We start from the raw sequence: 20,385 nt of genomic DNA, 5'->3' as shown, positions 1-20,385 counted from the left end.
CACAGTTTTAAGGGCAGAATTGTGTCACTGGATTATAACCAATGTGATTAAAGTATATGGTGAGAAAGTGGATGAAGATCACCTGTGAGGTTGAGTAGGGAATTACGGGTATTGTAGTCCACGGGCAGCGCTGGTCCCTACACCGTGTCATCAGCGTGGGGCTCATTATCTCCGAAAGCCGCTCTGCAATGTGCTTCATGTCCCTGGATCTGATTGTCAGCCAGTTCCGGGACATCAGCTTGGGAAGCAGCAATCAGAGTGTCAATAAGTTTTTCGTTCTCTTGTATTTGGTAGACCATAGAAATTCTTCTTTCAAGCTCTGTGATTTTCTGGCTGAGCGTGGCACAGCTGGTGCATTCAGTGGAAGGAGAAGTGAGGGGAGGCATGTTTCCCAAAGCAAAACAAAGCCTCCAGCTGTCCAACTTTCACTGAATAGGATCACTATTTGCTGTTATTTCAGGTCTCTCCTATTGTAGTCACAACTTTGTTCAACTTGGTTTTGTCAAGTTGTCAAATTGTTTACTGTCATTCAATTGATATTATCCATTATTTCATTTGTCAATTGGTCATCACTCTTATGTGAATGTCATTCCCTCCCTGAATAGGATCACTGTTTGCTGTTATTTCACGTCTCTCCTATTGTACTGTACAACTATGTTCAACTTGATTCTGTCAAGTTGCCAAGTTGTTCCCTGACATTCATTTGACATTATTTTTTATTTAATTTGTCAATGGGTCGTCACCCCTAAGTGAATGTCACTACCTTCAGAAGTCTTTCCGTCGGACGTCTTTTGAAACCTCAGTCTAGTTAGTATATTCCAGTGCCTCAAATGTTAATTTATTCACATTAATTCCTCATATTTCATGATCAGAAATGAAAACAATCTCCACAAAGAAAAGCTAAACTGGTTCCCAAGGGCAGCGGGACTCATTGCGTTTCACCCTCAGAGCCGTGGACAGATTGTCTCTTCTCTTCAAAGAGAGGAATTCTGGAAACTCTGTGAAAACCTTGGTCACTTTTACAGATAATCTAGTTGTTAGAGTTGAGTACTGTTCCTGGAGAAGTAACAAAAAGTGACAAAGAAGTAGGAAAACTCGGAAAATCAAAGAGCAAAGCGAAGAGTGTGTGTCAGTGTTCGGTACTAAAAGAGAGAAGTATAGATGAGCATTTTTCCACATAACCATCTCATGCTAAGAGTTATCTGGCATTTGGCAAACCATTGATTTATTTTCTCTGGCCTCGGATGGGGGTCATAAAGAAAGGAAAGAGTTTGTCCTTCATCGGTTGTACTTCCATCTAATTTTTGGCAAACTCATCTCTTATTGATCAGCCATATAGAGAACCGCCACTGTAAAATGAATAGCTGTCCTCATGGTAAGTCAGCAGCTCCCCTTCATCACCTCCCATTATATTTGTTCTTAGTAATACTGTTCTCCTTTCGAGAAATGGACCACGTTTGTCTCCATCACTCTGGTGTAGACATGGAGTACTGGTGGTAGCCATTCATTTACAGTGTTTTATCCTTAATAAGGACGCACCGTTATCACTTTTTCACTGCTGATACCAGTTGTAAGTACGAATCTTTAAGTATGGTCCAATACCAAGTACCTAGGCATTACTTTTACTTAACAGTACAGATTTACACCATTAGTTTGGAGTCAATGGGAAAAATAATTGCGATAGAATCAGGTTTTTTTCCCACTGTTCAAGAAATACAGGCTTCCATGTGCTGAAAAATGCAGTAGATCAAACCATTTTGCTTTTGTTTATGACATGTTACCCTTGGATTTTGGTATCAAATTTTAGTTTTTGGTAAAACCTCTGATAATGATACTCCATTTTATATACTCACCTACTAAACCCCCATCAGGGAAATGTGAATATGAATGTGTTCATTCTCAGTGAAAAGCAAAATTCATAGTGTAACACAGTTTCACTTTACGGTGCCATAGAATTACAGATTTCCAGAAGAATAATCTCTAGTCCTCTGATAGTTATTTTGTGGGTAAAATGTGACTTTGTCTCATAATAAATCCACACAGGAGAGTTGCAACACTGGTATTTTGGTGGATGTCTTATAACCCAGTGACCACAACATGTCAACTTTCACATTCACAAGTCTTTTTCCTTAAAGATTGATTCACATTCCTAAGTTTCAATGAGCTGAAAGGTGGCTCCTCACGGGATGAGACTTCTTGTGTTTCCACACTACCTTCTTTTTTTAACACTAGCATGACCAAGCCGGTCCTTATGACCATTTTGGATTTTCAAAGTTTAATAACTTTGTGGGGAAAAAAGGGTACAGACCTGCCGCTCCCTGAATGCTCCTAAAATTGCATATATTTGCAATAAAATGAGTTTTAAATCAATTGCACAAAAAAGTTATAAGAGCTACCTAAAATGACCATGAGTCGTCAAAAAGATGGCTCATAATTTGCACTTGATCGTGCGCGTCATGTCACTATTTATGACGTGTATTGGTCGCGTCATTTCCTTTGCGAAGTTTGTTGCTCTGTCCTAGAAACACACTAGCGTTCTCCAGTGCAGAGTAACAGTCTAAACTTGATTTTTTTTTTTTATGATCAGTAGTTTTTATTTTCCTTTAACACAAATACAGGCCATGACATCACACATGGATTACAGAGATGTAAGGAACAATTTAACAGGGCCTACTAGACAATATCAAGAGACAGACCTAAACTTGATTTTTGATTATTTCCAACATGTCTGGTTACGGACGCCGTTACAGACACACCATGACTACCACCGAGGCGTTGCAGTATTTACAGGCGTTGGACAGCAGTCATTTAAAATAGTTTAAAAATAGTATTAAAGTTGTTAAAATGTTCATTGTGGTGTCAGTCGTTTCTTTACAGACATACTAACATGTAATGCATTAATATCTCATTTGGGTATTTATCTTTACAGAATATAGAGTTTAAGTTCCGGTCGTTGTTTGGGACTGTTTCAGTATTTATTTTCAGTTCTTTTCTTCTTCTTTTTTTTTACATTTCATGTTTTATAGACTTGTTACGCTTGTTAGATTAGCAATATGTGTGTTCCGTTTTGTTTTTCAGGTAATATTTTCACTTTTCTACTTTGCTATTCAAGTTCAACAATGTCTCTCTGAAGTTTAAATTGTTTAAAAATAGTATTATAGTTGTTAAAATGTTAATTTTGGTGTCAGTCATTTCCTAACAGACATGCTAACATATGCAATACATTAATATCTCAATTGGTTATTTATCTTGACAGAATATAGAGTTTAAAAACCAGTGATCATTTTGACCGCCCATGGTCGTTTTAGGTAGGAGTGAAATCCCGGTCGTTCTAGTGTTAAAGAAGATAATTACCACAGAGAAACTGACTACTGGCAAGCATAGTGTAATGGAAGTGTGTGTGTGTGTGTGTGTGTGTGTGTGTGTGTGTGTGTGTGTGTGTGTGTGTGTGTGTGTGTGTGTGTGTAGTCTTAATTTGATAACAACAGAATAAAGAAAGTGAGCCGGGCAGAAATTTTGGTGACATTCCGTGCCAGGCAACAACATCCCTGCACCTCACCACCGTATCCGCTTGCAGAACATTTCTACAGGGCAAACTGCATTGGCTTCCAGCGGAAGTGTGAAGAGAAATCTTGGGCCAGAGGCTTCGGAATGTGCATTTCTCGATCGATAGCCTCTTTCTGGCTCCTTGATCGAAACACAAGCAAGATACATTGCCTTTGGGAGGATGTTGTCACCAGGAAGAGATTTGGAGACTGAGGCCAATGACAAAGCAAGACATCCCCTTATTATTACCAGAGAAACAATCAATGCACTCTGTCTTCAAATCAGTATTGTATCTCTTTTATTATACATCTGGTTTATTTTTTTAAACCTCTTTTTTCTTTTCCTACCATAAGACCATTTAACAACATCCTTCCCTTCCTCCATTGCCTGTGTCTGTTGATGCAAATTTGTATAATGCTCCCTAATTGAAAATTAGAAGAGGATTCTGCGGACATATCATGACGTTGTGTAATGGGTTGATCACATTTACAGGAAGGTTTGTGATTTGTTATTCACTTTTCGCTGGGGTAAAGGAGATGACGTTATGTATAGGAAAGGATGTGTTGGTGCCATTTTGAAAGTTTGGTTAGCAGCTCCGCTATCAAAGAGACGGGGAGACATGCTTTCACCTGTAGCATCATCAATTCATACAGAAAAAACATGACCATCAAGTCCACACAGCTGAAAGAAAGACAGATTGCATCTTTTTTCTTTTTTTTTTAACCTGTGCTGTCGGCAGTCTTTGCATACAACACAGGGAATTTGCATGCCAATGTGTCCTAGATAGAGTTCATCTGCAAGTGGAGTTCAGGTTCTATTATTATTATTATTATTATTATTATTATTATTATTATTATTGTCAGTTTCTACTATTGGTTTTATTGCAAAGGCAATCTTCATGGCCGGATTAACCCACCACGGGGCCCCAGTTCACGCACGTCCATTGCCCCCCCCCACCCTGTCAGATAGGCTATGCAAACAATACTAAACATTGTTATATGTAAAACTAATGCAAATACCCAACATGATAGTTGACGCTATGCCAATCTGCATGGGATTCGGATGGCGACTACAAAGTACAACACGATTTTGAATCACAAAACAAGCAAACAGAGATGAGAATAGCAGCTCACAGCATCAATAGAGACTTTGTAACTTGGGGCCCTGCATCAGTAGAGACTGTAGCTTGGGGCCCCGCATCAATAGAGACTTTGTAGCTTGGGGCCCTGCATCAGTAGAGACTGTAGCTTGGGGGCCCACATCAATAGAGAATTTGTAGCTTGGGGCCCTGCATCAGTAGAGACTGTAGCTTGGGGCCCCCGCATCAATAGAGACTAGCTTGGGCCCTGCATCGCGATGCAGGGTTGGAACAAACGTCCCTTGTAGGGTATGATTGGGGATCCCTACTATACTTGAACACAATACCCCTGACCTTTTGGGGCCCCTCATGGTCTGGGGCCCCGGGGCACTCGCCCGGCATGCCTGGTCTGTAATCCAGCCTTGGCAATTTTTATTAATTATCAAGAACCGCGTGCAATAACTCTGTCCTTTGGATGATCTGTGGGATGACAAGAGCACAGGGTTTTTGTTATGCATATATAGCTGCCACTGGTCCCCCTCTCCAGCATGTTTGATCAGGTAAACAACCAATCAGCATCGCTTTTCCAAGAGGGGGACAATCACCACAAGTGAAACAAGGAAACTCCAAAACAAAACACGATAACATGTATCTGATAAGACATAGACATACTAGAAACAGACACTGGCATGTGTTTGACAAAACTTAATTAAATCGAGCTTATCGATATCAGTTTAGGATAGCAGTTACAGCGATAAAGGAGAAGACGGGGAAAAAAAGGGAAAAAGGACTAGGAAGAAGGATGTGGTCCAGAGAGATTTGCAGGGAGTGTGTGAGGCAGATGCTAACAGTGTGTATGTGCATGTGACGTGTCCACCTGTGAGTGCACAAGCTTAATCCTGATAAGTTCTGGTGTCTGAGATCCGTGACGTATCGTAGTGCCTCCGGGTAGCAGACAGGCTCTGCTGCCACTCACAGGCCCCACGCACATCTTTTGTATATATACTTGGGCAAAACCACATTGTAGAGCTCTGGGTAGTGTGATAAACCAAGATGAGGGATTCCTCCATTTTTGGATTTCATCAAGATCATCCAAAAAGATTTTTATTGGCTTATAGGATGAATTTGCAGGTCAAAGTTCACAATAGACTTTATGCAAAGGCAAAGGGATGGCATTCCTTTTCAACCAGAAATGATGCTATTCCTTCACCCCTTGCATGTTTTTGGATGGTTGTGAATGATCGGCAAATGTTTGCACACTTTTCTATAATTGTGACCACCCCTCAACATCTTTTAAGGTTTGCACAGACTTCCTTCTCTGAGTTTCCCTCACTTTAAAGTCAGGTGATTCTTCGTCATGCTCTTTCCACTCAGGTGCTCCGTGTGGTGCGTCTGATAAAGATCTCCCCGGCTCTGGAGGACTTTGTCTATAAGATCTTTGGTCCTGGCAAGAAGCTGGGCAGCCTGGTGGTCTTCACCGCCAGTCTACTTATCGTCATGTCGGCCATCAGCCTGCAGATGTTCTGCTTCGTGGAGGACTTGGACCGCTTCACCACCTTCCCCAGGGTAAGATAACGCCATACTGTTCCCAGTGGACAACAAAGTCTCACAGAAAGAATACACAATACAACTTAACTGCAGTTTCAAAAATACATTGACATACATACATACAGACAGACATACACAAAAAAAACATTGTCAACGTTGGGTCACATGTATATAATTAATTTCAACAATATTTCAAATCTGTAGAACTGTTAGATTAGATATGGTTAAGTTAAGGTATGACTTTGGTGTGGTTAAAGGATAATTTATGTTTTTTTACAACTTGGGTCTTATTTTGGTAGTTTTTACCATTTTGCATATCAGTTATGATATCGTTTTACTCACTGACTTCATATTATACATTTTGGACACGGGACCAACGTTGACTCACCGCTGTACTCAGCTTTACAGCGCTGTCTAGTGGGACAACAGAACAGGAGTCTTAAAGCCACTGGAAACCCCAAATCCAAAATAGCCTTCCAACTATTTAATTTAAGGTCTTATGTACATAATAGTAAGCATCTAAAACATATTAGAAATTAGTTTCAATCCAAATTCTACATATCGTCATTTATGTTTTTGTGAATGTAACCAGGTTAAAATTAATGTTTTTATTTTATTTTGTTTGAGTATGAAATATCACCAAATCCTGTCTGTGTGCTGTTATTTGTGTTTACTACATTTTATTTTATGTCATTATTTACTTTTATGTATGTTTTCCAACGACCGTCATATACGTGTACTGTCGCTTTAAGAGAGAGGTCTTGTGGGTACACGGAAGAGGGAACGCGGGAGAGGCCATTTTTGATTTGTGGGAGGAGTCTCAAGCAGCAATCGAGCCGAGCCACACGTGTTTCTTACCGTGGGACAGTTTTGCTGGTTGAGGAGAACGTAACCTTGAGTATCCCTGTAAGAAGATACTGCAAGCTGTGGGATAAAATACTTGTTTATCCTTTCTTACATCGGAGTCCCGTGGACGGTTTCTACTTCTAACGCACACGAGTGGAGTCCGGGCAGTGGTTGAACTTCGACCCCCACGTCCGTAAGAAACACCGCTCCCGCTGGAGGACTGGACGGTTGTCGAAGGGTTTGAAACCAAAATAAATGGCAAGGTGGGCCAAATAGAGTCCTGTGTGTCCCCCCTCCTTCCTTGATCATGATGATGATGATGATGAGAGACTGAGGGCCCCCCACAACACCTGGGGCCCCACCCAACTAGAACACAACGCAGAGCTAATGATGAGGGTGACGGGCATGCAGCAGGCTGACCAGCATAGGACTGCCCCCGTTACATGAACTTTCCTGATATCGGGTTTGAATTGGGCATGGTTATGCTCGGACATTTATTATGAAAATTACTCACTTATTTCTGCAAGCCAATCTTAAAAACACCCACCTCAGCTTCTGCTTCATCCTCTGATTCTGAATCAGACGGCTCAGACATATATGGCTGGACTATGCTGATTGTCCCTTGCGCCATTGCTGTGTGTTGGTCTGCACCATTACCACACTGGCGTACAGCTGTGGTGCGCTGAGTAGGCAGAGTTTGCACACCGTTTAAAAGACGTCTGAGCCAGCGCATATGCTGGATGCCATGCTGAATTCAACCGGCGAAAGCGGCATGTCTGCCTACCTCGACCACATGTCTGATACAAACACAACAGGGTCCATCATGCCAAGCAGCAATGCGATCTTAAATTGATGAATAAGCGGTGTATCTGCGTAATGCGTTGCATCTCTCTGGCTTCGTTATCTCGTCAGTGATTAATGACACAATAAACCTCGATCACTCTGACAGATCCACGCTTTTTTTAAGGCGACGCATCCTCCCGTCAACAAATGTGTTCACCTCTATTTAGGAGATATGCCGCTCCCCTGCCGCTCGTCATCGCTTCTCGCCGGACTGTGACCCGGCTGTAGGAAAAGGAATGCACCCGGTGATTGTTGCCACGTAGGCGAAGCCAGGGAGATGTCTATCAAAATGAGGGAGATGTCAATCAAAACGTGATCTGCTACGCCTACACAGTCTTGACAAATGGTCTACACAGCAAAATGAGCTGTTTATTGGACTAAGTTTTCTAATAGTTATGAACGTTTTTTTTTTTTCACTCAGATTTTTTTGGATACTTAATGAGACCCTCAACTTTGATATCATTTATGCATTTTTACTATTTTAAGCCAAATTTTCAGAGGCTGTAAATGTGTTCTTTAAACAACCCGAACCCAGTGTGTCAGTCAGACTGTGTCCATGATTGTCCATCATCTATGGCTTCTCTATTGTGCTGGCCAGCTAGTTTATGGATGTTACTACTACATACGGTAAGTATAGGCTGCTACTTCCTGCAGGGTGAACCAGGGTGTTCAGTTGTCCAATAAGATGCCTTTGTAAAACTGAGTCCAGCGGTGGTTCCATGTCCAAAATCTACAAAATGAAACCAGTGAGTTAAATGAAATCATAACTGATATGTATGATAGAAAAAACTATGAAAGTAAGACCCAGATAGTAAAAAAGATGGCATTATCCTTTCAGAACAGGGTAAGGATAGGAGACTGGTCTTTAATTGTAATTGTCCACATACAGTGTGTGTCCTGTGGGGAAAGTATTTCCATTCAGCCAACATACCCTCGCTAGCAGTTGGTGAACAGTGCCACATTATTGGCTGTGTTGCGTTCATGTGGGCTGCTGGTTTCTGGTGTCATGTCGCTGAATACACCTCAAATAGGTTTGACCAGATGAGCATTTGTTGTATTAACTACGTAACCATTATGTTGATAAGATGAGATAAACTTTATTGATCCCCATCGGGGAAATTCACACGTTACGGCAGCTCACATAAATAAAGGAAAATAGAGGAAAGTGAATGTATTGAGGATATTGAGTGTGGCTTTAACAGCAGTCTCATAGTAATAACCATCTGCTGTATTGACAGGCAATGTTCACATGTGACAAAAAGTTTCTATTCAGCGTATTTTAGAAGCTTTAAATGAGCTGAGTCATATTTGAATGATTTGCCTGTGAGACAGGACATCATGTCTACTTTTAAAATCATCTTTCAGGTAATGACAGCGATGCACTCCATCCAACTAACCGCTCACTCCTCCGCTTTTAGAAAAAAAAAAGTGAATTGGGATCATTTTGTGCTCGTTTATTCTGCACAAAGTAAGATAAAAAAAATAATTGAATAAATTAAAAATAATAATAATCTCATATGCTATCTAGAAAGAGGAAAGCAGTAGACAGGCGATGGGAGGCCTGTGCATACAAGTGATGGAGGGTTTAACATACTGACAGATGTGTGGCCCTCCTTTGATTTCTCACTGCTCACAAGCCCTTTTCTCTCTCATCAGCTCCATCCCTCCTTCTATCCTCTCCATCCTCTTCCCCCTTTACTTTTGCAAAGCTGTAAAACCTTGCATTACATTTTGATTTTATTCTTTAATTTAAATGTCTTTTTATGAATTACTTTTGAAATCCTTTTTTTATTGTATTTTTTTTTATGTGAAGGACATTGAGTCTACTGTGTGTATAAAATGTGCTATATGAATAAAGTTGCCTTGCCTCGCCTCCTTCACTGTTCCACAGATACTGGGTGTGGAGGGAACTGACGTGACTCTCGTAAACACACACACACACACACACACACACAAAATCTATCCGCGTCCACCACACGGCGATAAGGAGGCAGCAGGACATAGTGAAAATAATAGCAAAAAGAACAACAAAAAAAAAAGGTCTCCCATCCCCATTGTGCATCTCTCTCTCTCCACTGTGGTGAATGTTTCAAAAGCTCTCAAACACCCAGAAACAGGAGCCAGATAGACAGAGCTTGTCTGGAGGGGATGTGGTGTGTGCATCAGGTGTGTGACATTTGCTCTGTGGAAAAGTGTGTTTTAAATGTCAAATCTCTCTCCCCTTCTACCCCTTTGCCTCTTCTCTTTCTCCCTCTCTGTATCACACACATACACACACACACACTCTCTCTCTTTCCTCTCTGGCCTTTTCCCCCTACGGCTTCGACTTGATTACCCACCCATGCCTCCTCCCTCCGCTAACCCCTCCGTTCTGCCCCGCAGGCATTCATGTCCATGTTCCAGATCCTGACCCAGGAGGGGTGGGTGGACGTGATGGACCAGACGCTGGTAGCTGTGGGTCACATGTGGGCTCCTGTAGTGGCCATCTACTTCATCCTCTACCATCTTTTTGCAACGCTGGTAAGAAACTCGCCCTACCTCAAAAGTTAGATTTTAGGACTGTCTGCAGCAGTGGAGGTGATATTTACTCCAGAGAGTTTGGGTTTTTTGGTCTCTGAGTGGATTTTTGGTGTCAAGATCCCATTCCGGTTCTGACTCCCCCATAGTTCTGTCTTTGCATCTGAATGAGTCATTCACACTCAAGACAAGGTTGGCATCTACTGACAGTTACAACTTTTTCTTATCTAAACAAAAATTTCACTGTCACTACAGATGTTAGTGGATGTTCAAGTTCATTCCATTCCATTCCATTATCCAAACCGCTTATCCTGCTGTCAGGGTCACGGGGATGCTGGAGCCTATCCCAGCAGTCATTGGCGCATGACCATCACTGTTCACGTTAAAGGTCTATGAAGCAGCAGAGTAGTCGAGTAACAGTAGTGTCAGGCTATATGCGATCTTCACCTTGTGCCAGCTTCTCAGAACAAGTGATTTAACTCTTAATTTTTATTTTTGAGGCTACCTGTGAAATGTTGGAAAACTTGCCAGAAGTTTTTCTTTTTATCCAAGCTTCACCAGGCATTTCATGATTTTATTTTGATATTATTATTTATAACAGTTACTGTGACTTTTGAGTTATGCGAATAATAAGTAATGACTTTGGACCAGGCCAAGATAAATGTGAGTTTCACTGCAGTTTTGGTGAGTTATACCAGTTGAACATACCTTTCTAATTTTTGTAATCTTTCTAATCTTTGTGCAAGCTTCCTACCTCAATTACACAAAATTTGCAATTTGTGGAAGTGTGACGAATAAATAGGCAGTGATGCAAGGAAATGTATTGAATGGTGGAAATTAGCTCCTAATACGTCACTTGGGGCTTTTTGTGTAGTGCAGATATGAAGAGGATGGAATTTCCCAATATGGACCAAAAAAAAAAAGGATAAGGCAGCAGTCAATTAGCATAATTTTTTTTAGTTCTGTTAACAAAAATTAAGATGGGCAGTACATGAACTCAACATTGGTGTAACGACCAGCTGTATTTTTTCACTCATTACTATCGTCCTCCCTTGTGATGCCATGGGGATGTTCTTCGCACTCATGCACAGAACCCATACGCATGTTATGTAGTGTGCATGCTGCCACAATCAGTTTGTCCACAACGTCCATTCTGGTGTTTTGCTGGTCTTGTATGCGCCTCCATGTGCACTTCATTCGGCCAAAGCAGTTCTCAACATGACACTCCTCCGACTTACAGATACATTGTGCTGTAGGTTGGCAGCTTTTAGAGCACCATTATCTCTTAAAGGGCTGACAATGAAAGGGAAGGCTTGGCCAATATATGTGCTGTCTCCACGACAACACAACAATTTTCAGATATATACACAGGGATTGACTATAACATACAGGTGAAATAAGAGGCAATAAAGTGCAATGGTGCAGAGAATATATCATAGATGCTGAAATAAATGTTACCAGGTTATTTAAATACATGTCTGAGGTAGATGGAGATGAAACGTGGTTGGATTTATTTGATAATGGTAAGCATTCATTTGAATGACAGGCCGCAGAAATAAACTTATTATATCTGGTTGTTTTGGTGTACATTGCTCTATAGTGCCTACCAGAGGGGAGGAGTTGGAACAGGTTGTGACCAGGGTGTGATGGGTCTGCAGTGATGTTGCCTGCCCGTTTCCTGACTCTGGAAATGTATAAGTCCTGAATGGAGGGCAGGTTGGAACCAATGATTTTCTCTGCAGACTTAACTGTCCATTGTAGTCTGTCTCTGTCCTGTTTGATGGCCGATTCAAACCAGACAGTGATAGATGTGTAGAAAACAGATTAGATTATTGCAGAGTGAAATCCCATGTTGACTGCATCCTCCACTGACTTGTTCGCTCAGTAGGCAAAGTGCAGGGGTTCGATCAGGGGGCCTGTGATTTCCTTCAGGTGAGCCAACACCAGTCTCTTGAAGGATTTCATGACCACAGACATTAGGGCAATGGGTCTGTAGTCATTTAATCCTGTGATACAAGGTTTCTTGGGGACCGGGATGATCGTGGAGCTCTTGAAGCAGTAGGGGACTTCACACAGCTCCAGTGATCTGTTGACGATGAGTGTGAAAAATGTGGGCCAGTTGGTCAGCAAAGACTTTCAGACAGGAGGGTGACACGCCATGTTCGAAATTCTGACTGTGCTTTTCTGAGTTTTCGAGTAGGAGGTTAGTTGGATTTTTTCCAATTTCCTACATCAGTGGAATACAGCTTAAGATTCAAAGCCTCTGCTCTTCCTGTCACTCAATTTCAGGTAGACTCCACCAAAATATCGCCTTGGCCGGTCATTTCTACTTTTTAAAAGTAACACAATCTTAAAGAAAGAGTCTGTAGTTGAAAGTCTTTCTGGTTATGGTTCAATTCCTATCTGTTGTGCCTGTTCTGTCCTGGATTCATGACTGAGAATCATCAGTTATAGAAACAACTGGTATTTCTCATTAGTCTGAAATTTTCAACCTATCCACAGCACAGAGTGACTAGACAAATATGCTGACATCCTTACTGAGGACCGATTTAAGGCGATAAAGTTGAAAAACAGTGACTTTTCCTTTAAATATTTCACTCTTACTATGGTCAGTGATGCTCTTCATGAATGCAGGGAAAATGGAGGTGTAATAGATAATCAGCAAGCTGTTTGTTATAAGTCAAATTAGTTTCACAGCCTTTTCCACCTCTCTCTCAAGTGGTACATCTGATCTCAGTAATAGAGAGTCAGACGAACGAGGCCTGCTGACATTTACGTGGTTAGCCATCGTTTCCAGTAGAGTTTCAAAATGCCCATAGACTCTCTGGATGACTCACACTGAACTCCAGACACACAACAGATCCTCCAGAGTGGATGAATTAACTAAACCAAATATAGAGCAAATCTCATAAATGAGGGCATCCGGGTGGCGTGGCGGGCTATTCCGTTGCCTGCCAACACAAGGCTTGGCGGTTTGAATCCCCGTGTTACCTCCGGCTTGGTTGGGCGTCCCTACAGACACATTTGGCTGTGTCTGCGGGTGGGAAGCCAGATGTGGGTATGTGTCCTAGCCGCTGCACTAGTGCCTCCTCTGGTCAGTCGGGGTTCCTGTTCAGGGGGAAGGGGGAATAGTGTGACCCTCCCATGCTATGAAACTCCTCACAGTCAGGTAAAAAGAAGCGGCTGGTAACTCCACATGTATCGGAGGAGGCATGTGGTAGTCTGCAGCCCTCCCTGGATCAGCAGAGGGGGTGGAGCAGCGACCGGGACAGCTCGGAAGAGTAGGACAATTGGCCGGATACCACTGGGGAGAAAAAAAGGGAGGAGGAGATCTCATTAAATGATATGCCGGATCTTATGTCTCAGTTCTTAGAATTTTTTTTTTTTAAGCCAAGTAAGTTTTCAAATACACTTGTGTTTGACTTAATGGTAACATTAATAAGATAGTTATGATGCGGTAGATGATGCTAGATTAATAAAAAGATAATCTATGGAAAACGGTGTTGGCGAAGTTGTGAAATGGATTAATGTCATCCTGTGTGATGGGAGGTCAAATTATTTATCATTAGTTTCCTAATTCCAAATCTGCCATTCAGTGGTGTTTTTTCTATGGATTAAACTTTGTGGAAGAAAGCAATTTTAACTTTAACATCCAATCTGATGAAAATCATGTTTTCCAATCTCATATTTTTTAACAGAGGGTTTGTTAACGTAAGTTACCCATAATGTAAGAATTGCCATTGTTGTCAAATCTGACTAAAGCCCCTAGAGAAACTTTTCGCTTTGGTTGTCAACATAATGACACTATTTCAGAAAACCAATCAGCTTCTGGTAATAAATGACATTATCTAATACTCTGATTTGACAGGACAGTCGATGAATTGTCATCACCAGTCTGTCAGTCGGTCTTTTTTAGAATAGTTGCCTAGCAACATCATGCTAGTTACTGAGCTAGCTAGCTATCGGTAAAGGGTCTTGTGAACTCAACCACCTGAGATTTGTCTGTGTTCAGAGAGGGGGCGCTAAAAGAGTTATAACAAAACAAATGATGATTCTGAAGATGAAAAAATGACTCCTAACATTAATATTAACAATATAAAACTTTCCTGACTGAAGTAAAGTGATTTAACTTGATCTTTGATAAATAAGTCATCAACAGACAGACCTGCATCTATTTTAAAGGTCAGTTATCCACAGTCAACTCAGTCTATTTACTGTGTTGAGCTGTGATTTAAACAGTTTAACCCCGTACCAGTCATAAAGTTCATATTAAAGTTTAAATTTTGATGGACATAGCAACAGGAAGTAAGGGAGGCATGACTTAAAGACATTTTGCTAACAGTAATAATAAAAAGGTTTACAAGATGGTTGTGAGAAACAGTAATAATAAAGGAAGGTTTACAAGATGGTTGTGAGACCAGCTATGTTATATGGTTTGGAGACAGTGGCACTGATGAAAAGACAGGAGGCGGAGCTGGAGGTGGCAGAATTGAAGATGCTAAGATTTTCACTGGAAGTGACGAAGAAGGACAGGATTAGGAACGATTATATTAGAGGGGCAGCTCAGGTTGGACGGTTTGGAGACAAAGCAAGAGAGGCAAGATTGAGATGGCTTGGACATGTGTGGAGGTGAGATGCTGGGGATATTGGGAGAAGGATGCTGAATATGGAGTTGCCAGGAAAAGAGGAAGACCAAAGAGGAAGGATATGGATGTGGTGAGGGAAGACATGCAGGTGGCTGGTGTGACAGAGGAAAATGAAGAGGACAGGAAGAAATGGAAACGGATGATCCGCTCTGGCGACTCCTAACAGGAGCAGCTGAAAGTAATAGTAGTAGTAGTAGTAGTGATAATGAGGGTAAGTCTCCTCTTTTTGGCTGCTCCCGTTAGGGCTCACCACAGCGAATCATCCATTTCCATCTCTTCCTGTCCTCTGCATCTTCCTGTATCATGCCAACCACCTGCATGTCCTCCCTCACCACATCCGTAAACCTCCTCTTTGTCCTTCCTCTTTTCCTCTTGCCCGGCAGCTCCATCTTCAGCATCCTTTTCCAAATATACCCAACATCTCTCCCCTGTATATGTCCAAACCATTTTAATCATCTCAATCTCGCCTCTCTTACTTTGTCTCCAAACTGTCCAACCTGAGCTATCCCTCTAATATACTTATTCCTAATCCTGTTCTTCTTCATCACTCCCAACGAAAATCTTAGCATTGAATTTTGCACACAATTATTAGGGTAGGTGCAGTGGATTAATGTCCGTTGTGCTGCAGGGTTGGGGTGTGTGTAGTGTGTGAGTGTGTGTACATAGGGTTGTATATAGTATTGTGATGATGATGATGATGATGATGATAATGATAATGTGAAAGAGTTAATTGCTGTGCGCAGACGTACCTTATGTTCTCATAGTCTCCCATGTATTGCCTTTCAGATTCTGCTCAGTCTTTTCGTGGCTGTAATCCTGGATAATCTCGAGTTGGATGAAGACCTGAAGAAGCTTAAACAGGTAAGAGCAAATGTTTCCACCCAGGCTGATATTCACACACGCGTTGTACCTAAAACAAGATGGCTGCTCATGTGGTGATGTGACGGTGGTCAGACTGAATCCACTCCACGGACAGCAGTGTAATTCCCACATGCTTCTCTCACCATTTATATTCCCACTCACTGTCACTTGACATTTGAACTTTAGAAACAGATGGCGCCAGTCAAACTGCGGTCAGTAGAGTTGTTAAACACCTCTGTGTTTAGTACTGAGTTATGTTTTATTTGTTAGGTGAACAATGATCTTAAAATAATTTTTATGATGCAAATTGACTAGAATGTTAATTCTTTCAGTGATGGACATTTCAACCAAAAAGCATGCTCCTCCTTTACACCCAGTTGAAATCCCTGGTTTTTACTGAGTTCTGAAATGGGCCTAGGGTCAGTGTCCCAGGAAATCTCTCCTTGGAACAGCATTTTTCCAGCTTTTTTTTTTTTGTGTGTTGTTAGTAGTCATGTTTCCATCCAACTTCATAACAAATCACACTAATAATTAAAAGTCACAAAAAATGAAATTATACAAGCAAATCTGAGTATGCATTAGCTCTGTTTAAGTAAATAAAACCCCGAACAAAGGCTCGTTCATCTTATGTCCATATGTCAACAGCTGAAAAAACAGCTGATCATGTGATTAAATTCTTATCACATGATTAGACCTTTCTTTTTTTAATTCGGACCAATCGCAATTCATCACATTCCCTTTTATTGACTAATGAGTCTGTCAACCTCAAGCAAGCATGTAAACATTTCTTGCAAATTTTTGGGATCGTATTCAATACTTGCCATTTCCATCAAGCTGTTTGTCACTTGAAACAATGAAATTTACATAAAAAAGTTGGATTGAAATGTGTTCCAGTGGTCAAATCTTCCTCCTAAATCTGCCAAACTTTAGCTGCAGTGTTGAGCCGCTGATGTATTAACAGGGAAAAAAACGACAGCATGCAGTGTAAATACAGTCAACACATAGCAGCAACACATCAGAATGAATAGTCTGTCTATTCTGCAAACTGGAGGAGTCAATGATGAAGGAGGGATGGTAGTCCAGGGCAGAGTTAGACAAAATTAAAATGCAGGGATTTGTTGTTTTATGTGTGGAAGGGAGCTTTCCAGACAATAGCTGGAAGAGAGTCTCAACAACAATACTGGGGTTGGAAAGCCAGGAAAATCCCAGGATTCTGTGTGAATGAGTTTCTTTTCGAAACAAGCTAAAATGGGGCTGAGTCATGTAAAGCATAGACATGTTCCTGTATGAAAATGTCTTTATGAGGAAGGCTGCAAATTCACTCAACAGGACCGTAGTCCTGACTGTTAACTCTTTTTCATGGCGGTAATAATCCATTTCTGCCCTTTGACTAAAACAAAGACCTTTTCTTGTATTTCCCCATGTGGGAGTGACAGGGCCCACATGTGGGAAGCATTCTCTATTTCTGACATTTCTTAATTCTCACCTCTGCTGGGCTTTTTTTCCCATAAGAATGACTTTTGCAGCAATTAGCTGTAAAAGTTAGAACCTGCTGTGTGTCCGAGGCGCTCGTCCTCCTGCTCAGTGGATGAACTTTAATAAGCCATCTCCTTCATCAAACGCACACGAAGCGGCACTCCAGCAGACTAATTCCTGGGGAAATTGTCTTTCGGATGTAGTTACAAAAATAGACAGGCCTAAATTTGGAACTCCCAAGTCCATCTCGTCAGATAATATCCATCAATATACAGTACCAGAACATGAGTTCATGAGTCAGTCAAATCAAACACACAGCAACACACACACACAGACACACACACACACACACACACACATATATATATATATATATATGTGTGTGTGTGTGTGTGTGTGTGTACATATACTACATATACAGATATATGTTTCATGTTGGCAGGTCTCAGCTCGCCTAGACAGGTTATTTCCTGCCCACAGATGAGTGATTAGACCCACTGACTGTAAAATTGCCTATTTTCCCATGGCTTTAGTCACAGATGCGGAGACAAACCATAAATATAACTGGAGGTGATCACCTTCCCAGAGAGAGGACATTTAAAAAGGTTTGGCAGCGAGCCTTCATGACATGTGAAAATAACACATTGCTCAGTTAATTTTTCTTCTGATGCCCATGTCTGTTGAGAACTTGTTTTGACTGTGAAAAACATTTAAACGTAACTTCTTTAAAAACCCAGAAAAAAAAGGGCAATTCCTTTTTTCAGGAAATATATGTTCTATCAGTTTCTATGTTGTGTGGGTGTATAAGAAAGTGGGCATGTCTCTGTAATGGGTGCCAAACGGATATCAACCATTTGGGCGGCACAGTGGCGCAGTGGTTAGCGCTGTCGCCTCACAGCAAGAAGGTCCTGGGTTCGAACCCCGGGGTTGCCCAACCTTGCGGGTCATCCCAAGGTTGGGCTAAGGACCTTGATTTATAGACTTGGGTGTGCGGCTGCTTGGTTTGAGCAGGGACCTGCACCCGCACCGACCCTTTCTGGATGATGTTGCACATCCCTGGAGGCTATAAAAGCCGCTCACATTTACAGATGCTGTTTGGACGCATGTTGTTGCACATGTGAATAAGTTAATCGTTGTCAATCACATTTCGGTGGCCCTACGCATAAGAAATAGATAGCGATTGTACAGAAAACGGCTTGTGTTCTAGTATAACAGGTGTCTGAAATTGAGGTTTGACCAGAAATGTAAAGCACTTTGATTGGCTGTTGCAGCTAGAAAAGCACTATATAAAATGCAACTTGATTGATTGATTGGTTGGTTGATTGATCGATCGATCGATCCCAGGTCATCCTCTGTGTGGGGCTTGCATTTTCTCCCCGTGTCTTCGGTGGGTTTTCTCTGGGTGCTCCGGTATCCCCACCATCAAAAAGACATGTGTGTTAGGGTTAGTACTCCTGTTTGTGTCCCTGACCGAGGCATGGCAAGATGAATTGGAGTTGGTCCCCGAGTGCTGCACGGCGGCTGCCCACTGCTCCTAGCTACACAGCTAGGATGGGTTAAATGCAGAGCATAATTTCCCTACGGTGATCAATGGAGTATATTAAAATAAAAAACAAAACATCAAAAAATCTAAATTTCTTTGGTTAAAGTTTGATGCACAGAAGCCATGCATCCCTTATCTTCCCAGGGAAAATTTTTTAATCCTTCCCTTTTCACAGTCTGTTGAGTCCAAAGACAATTGCTGTGTGCAAATTAATTGGAAATAATTCAACAACAAATTGAAGGTGAATAATCTATTCAAAAGGGGTGTTCATGCAAATCATAGAATTTTGTCTGAAGGTATTATGGGAGTTTGGCTTCAAAGAGGCGCCGTGTATAATTTGGGGTCAAACCACAGTGGATTTTTTTTTTCCAAGCCTTCATTTTTGTCCACACAGGGAGTAGTAGGATGATGAAGAATGAGAGTACTGTTGATGCAGTTCATCACCTCTGTTGTTTAGCACATCACAAAGGGTAGATGAGCGCTGATCGGACATCGTCGTTTGGTTTGACATTGGCGCCAGCACAGGCAGAATGCTTCATATGTCACAACATTGATAACCAAACCATTTGAATATGTCGTCCTCAGTAAGATGCCGTTGTTTTTCTCACGTGCATTGTGCACTTTTCTGTCCACATCCAGGTGTTAACGTCCAGGGTGTTAAACCGAAATGTCAAATTCATATCTGTTGTCTGGCTTAACATGAAACGGTGCATTTATGTTGTTTTGCTCTCTGTATGTAAGTCCGAGTACTGTACTTTGACCATTTTTATAATTTTCCTTTTAATTTATTTTCTAACATTTCTTATCTTTACCTTTTAATCTATTTTTCATTCATTTTATCTCATCCTGTATTTTCTTTTTATACCTTTATGTAATGCACTTTGAATTTGAATTCTATAAGAATAGACTTGCCTTGCCTCAATAGCGAATTACCACAGTAAATACCCTAACACCTTACTTTAATGTAGACTGGTTTCTGCAAATCAACATTATCTATTTGAAAAAGACAGTTTTGGGAGCCATCAGTTTGGAGGACTGAAGAAGACTATTTATTGATTTATTTATATTGTAATCCCCCCCCCCTTTTTTTTCTCCCCAATTGTATCCGGCCAATTACCCCACTCTTCCGAGCCGTCCCAGTCGCTGCTCCACCCTCTCTGCCGAGCCGCAAAGGGCTGCAGACTACCACATGCCTTCTCTGATACATGTGGAGTCGCCAGCCGCTTCTTTTCACCTGACAATGAGGAGTTTCGCCAGGGGGAAATAGCGTGTGGGAGGATCACGCTATTACCCCCAATTCCCCTTTTTTTTATTCTCTGTACCAACAACGCCAGGCTAAATTTCTAGTGCATGTAATGCGCATTGCAAATAAAGGATTTCTGATTCGGGTTCGAAAGCATAACTGATTGGTGGCATCCTATTTTAGATGGTCCTATATGAAGTAAACAACTCTGCTAACATGAAAACACACTCCTCAGAGT

The 20,385-nt window shown here is 41.4% G+C and overlaps 1 protein-coding gene across 1 annotated transcript in view; it reads left to right on the top strand.

Moving 5' to 3' along the window:
- The window catches only part of nalcn (sodium leak channel, non-selective), a 177,576-nt gene that overhangs the window by 67,250 nt on the left and 89,941 nt on the right, over window positions 1-20,385 (top strand). The window contains exons 13-15 of the mRNA XM_056289287.1: window positions 5,999-6,190; window positions 10,244-10,381; window positions 15,811-15,885. Coding sequence (XP_056145262.1) covers window positions 5,999-6,190; window positions 10,244-10,381; window positions 15,811-15,885 — 405 coding nt within the window. The remainder of the gene's footprint in view (window positions 1-5,998; window positions 6,191-10,243; window positions 10,382-15,810; window positions 15,886-20,385) is intronic.

Source organism: Lampris incognitus, chromosome 11, assembly GCF_029633865.1.
Source record: "Lampris incognitus isolate fLamInc1 chromosome 11, fLamInc1.hap2, whole genome shotgun sequence".
Taxonomy (NCBI): domain Eukaryota; kingdom Metazoa; phylum Chordata; class Actinopteri; order Lampriformes; family Lampridae; genus Lampris; species Lampris incognitus.
This window is presented reverse-complemented; position numbering and strand designations above follow the sequence as displayed.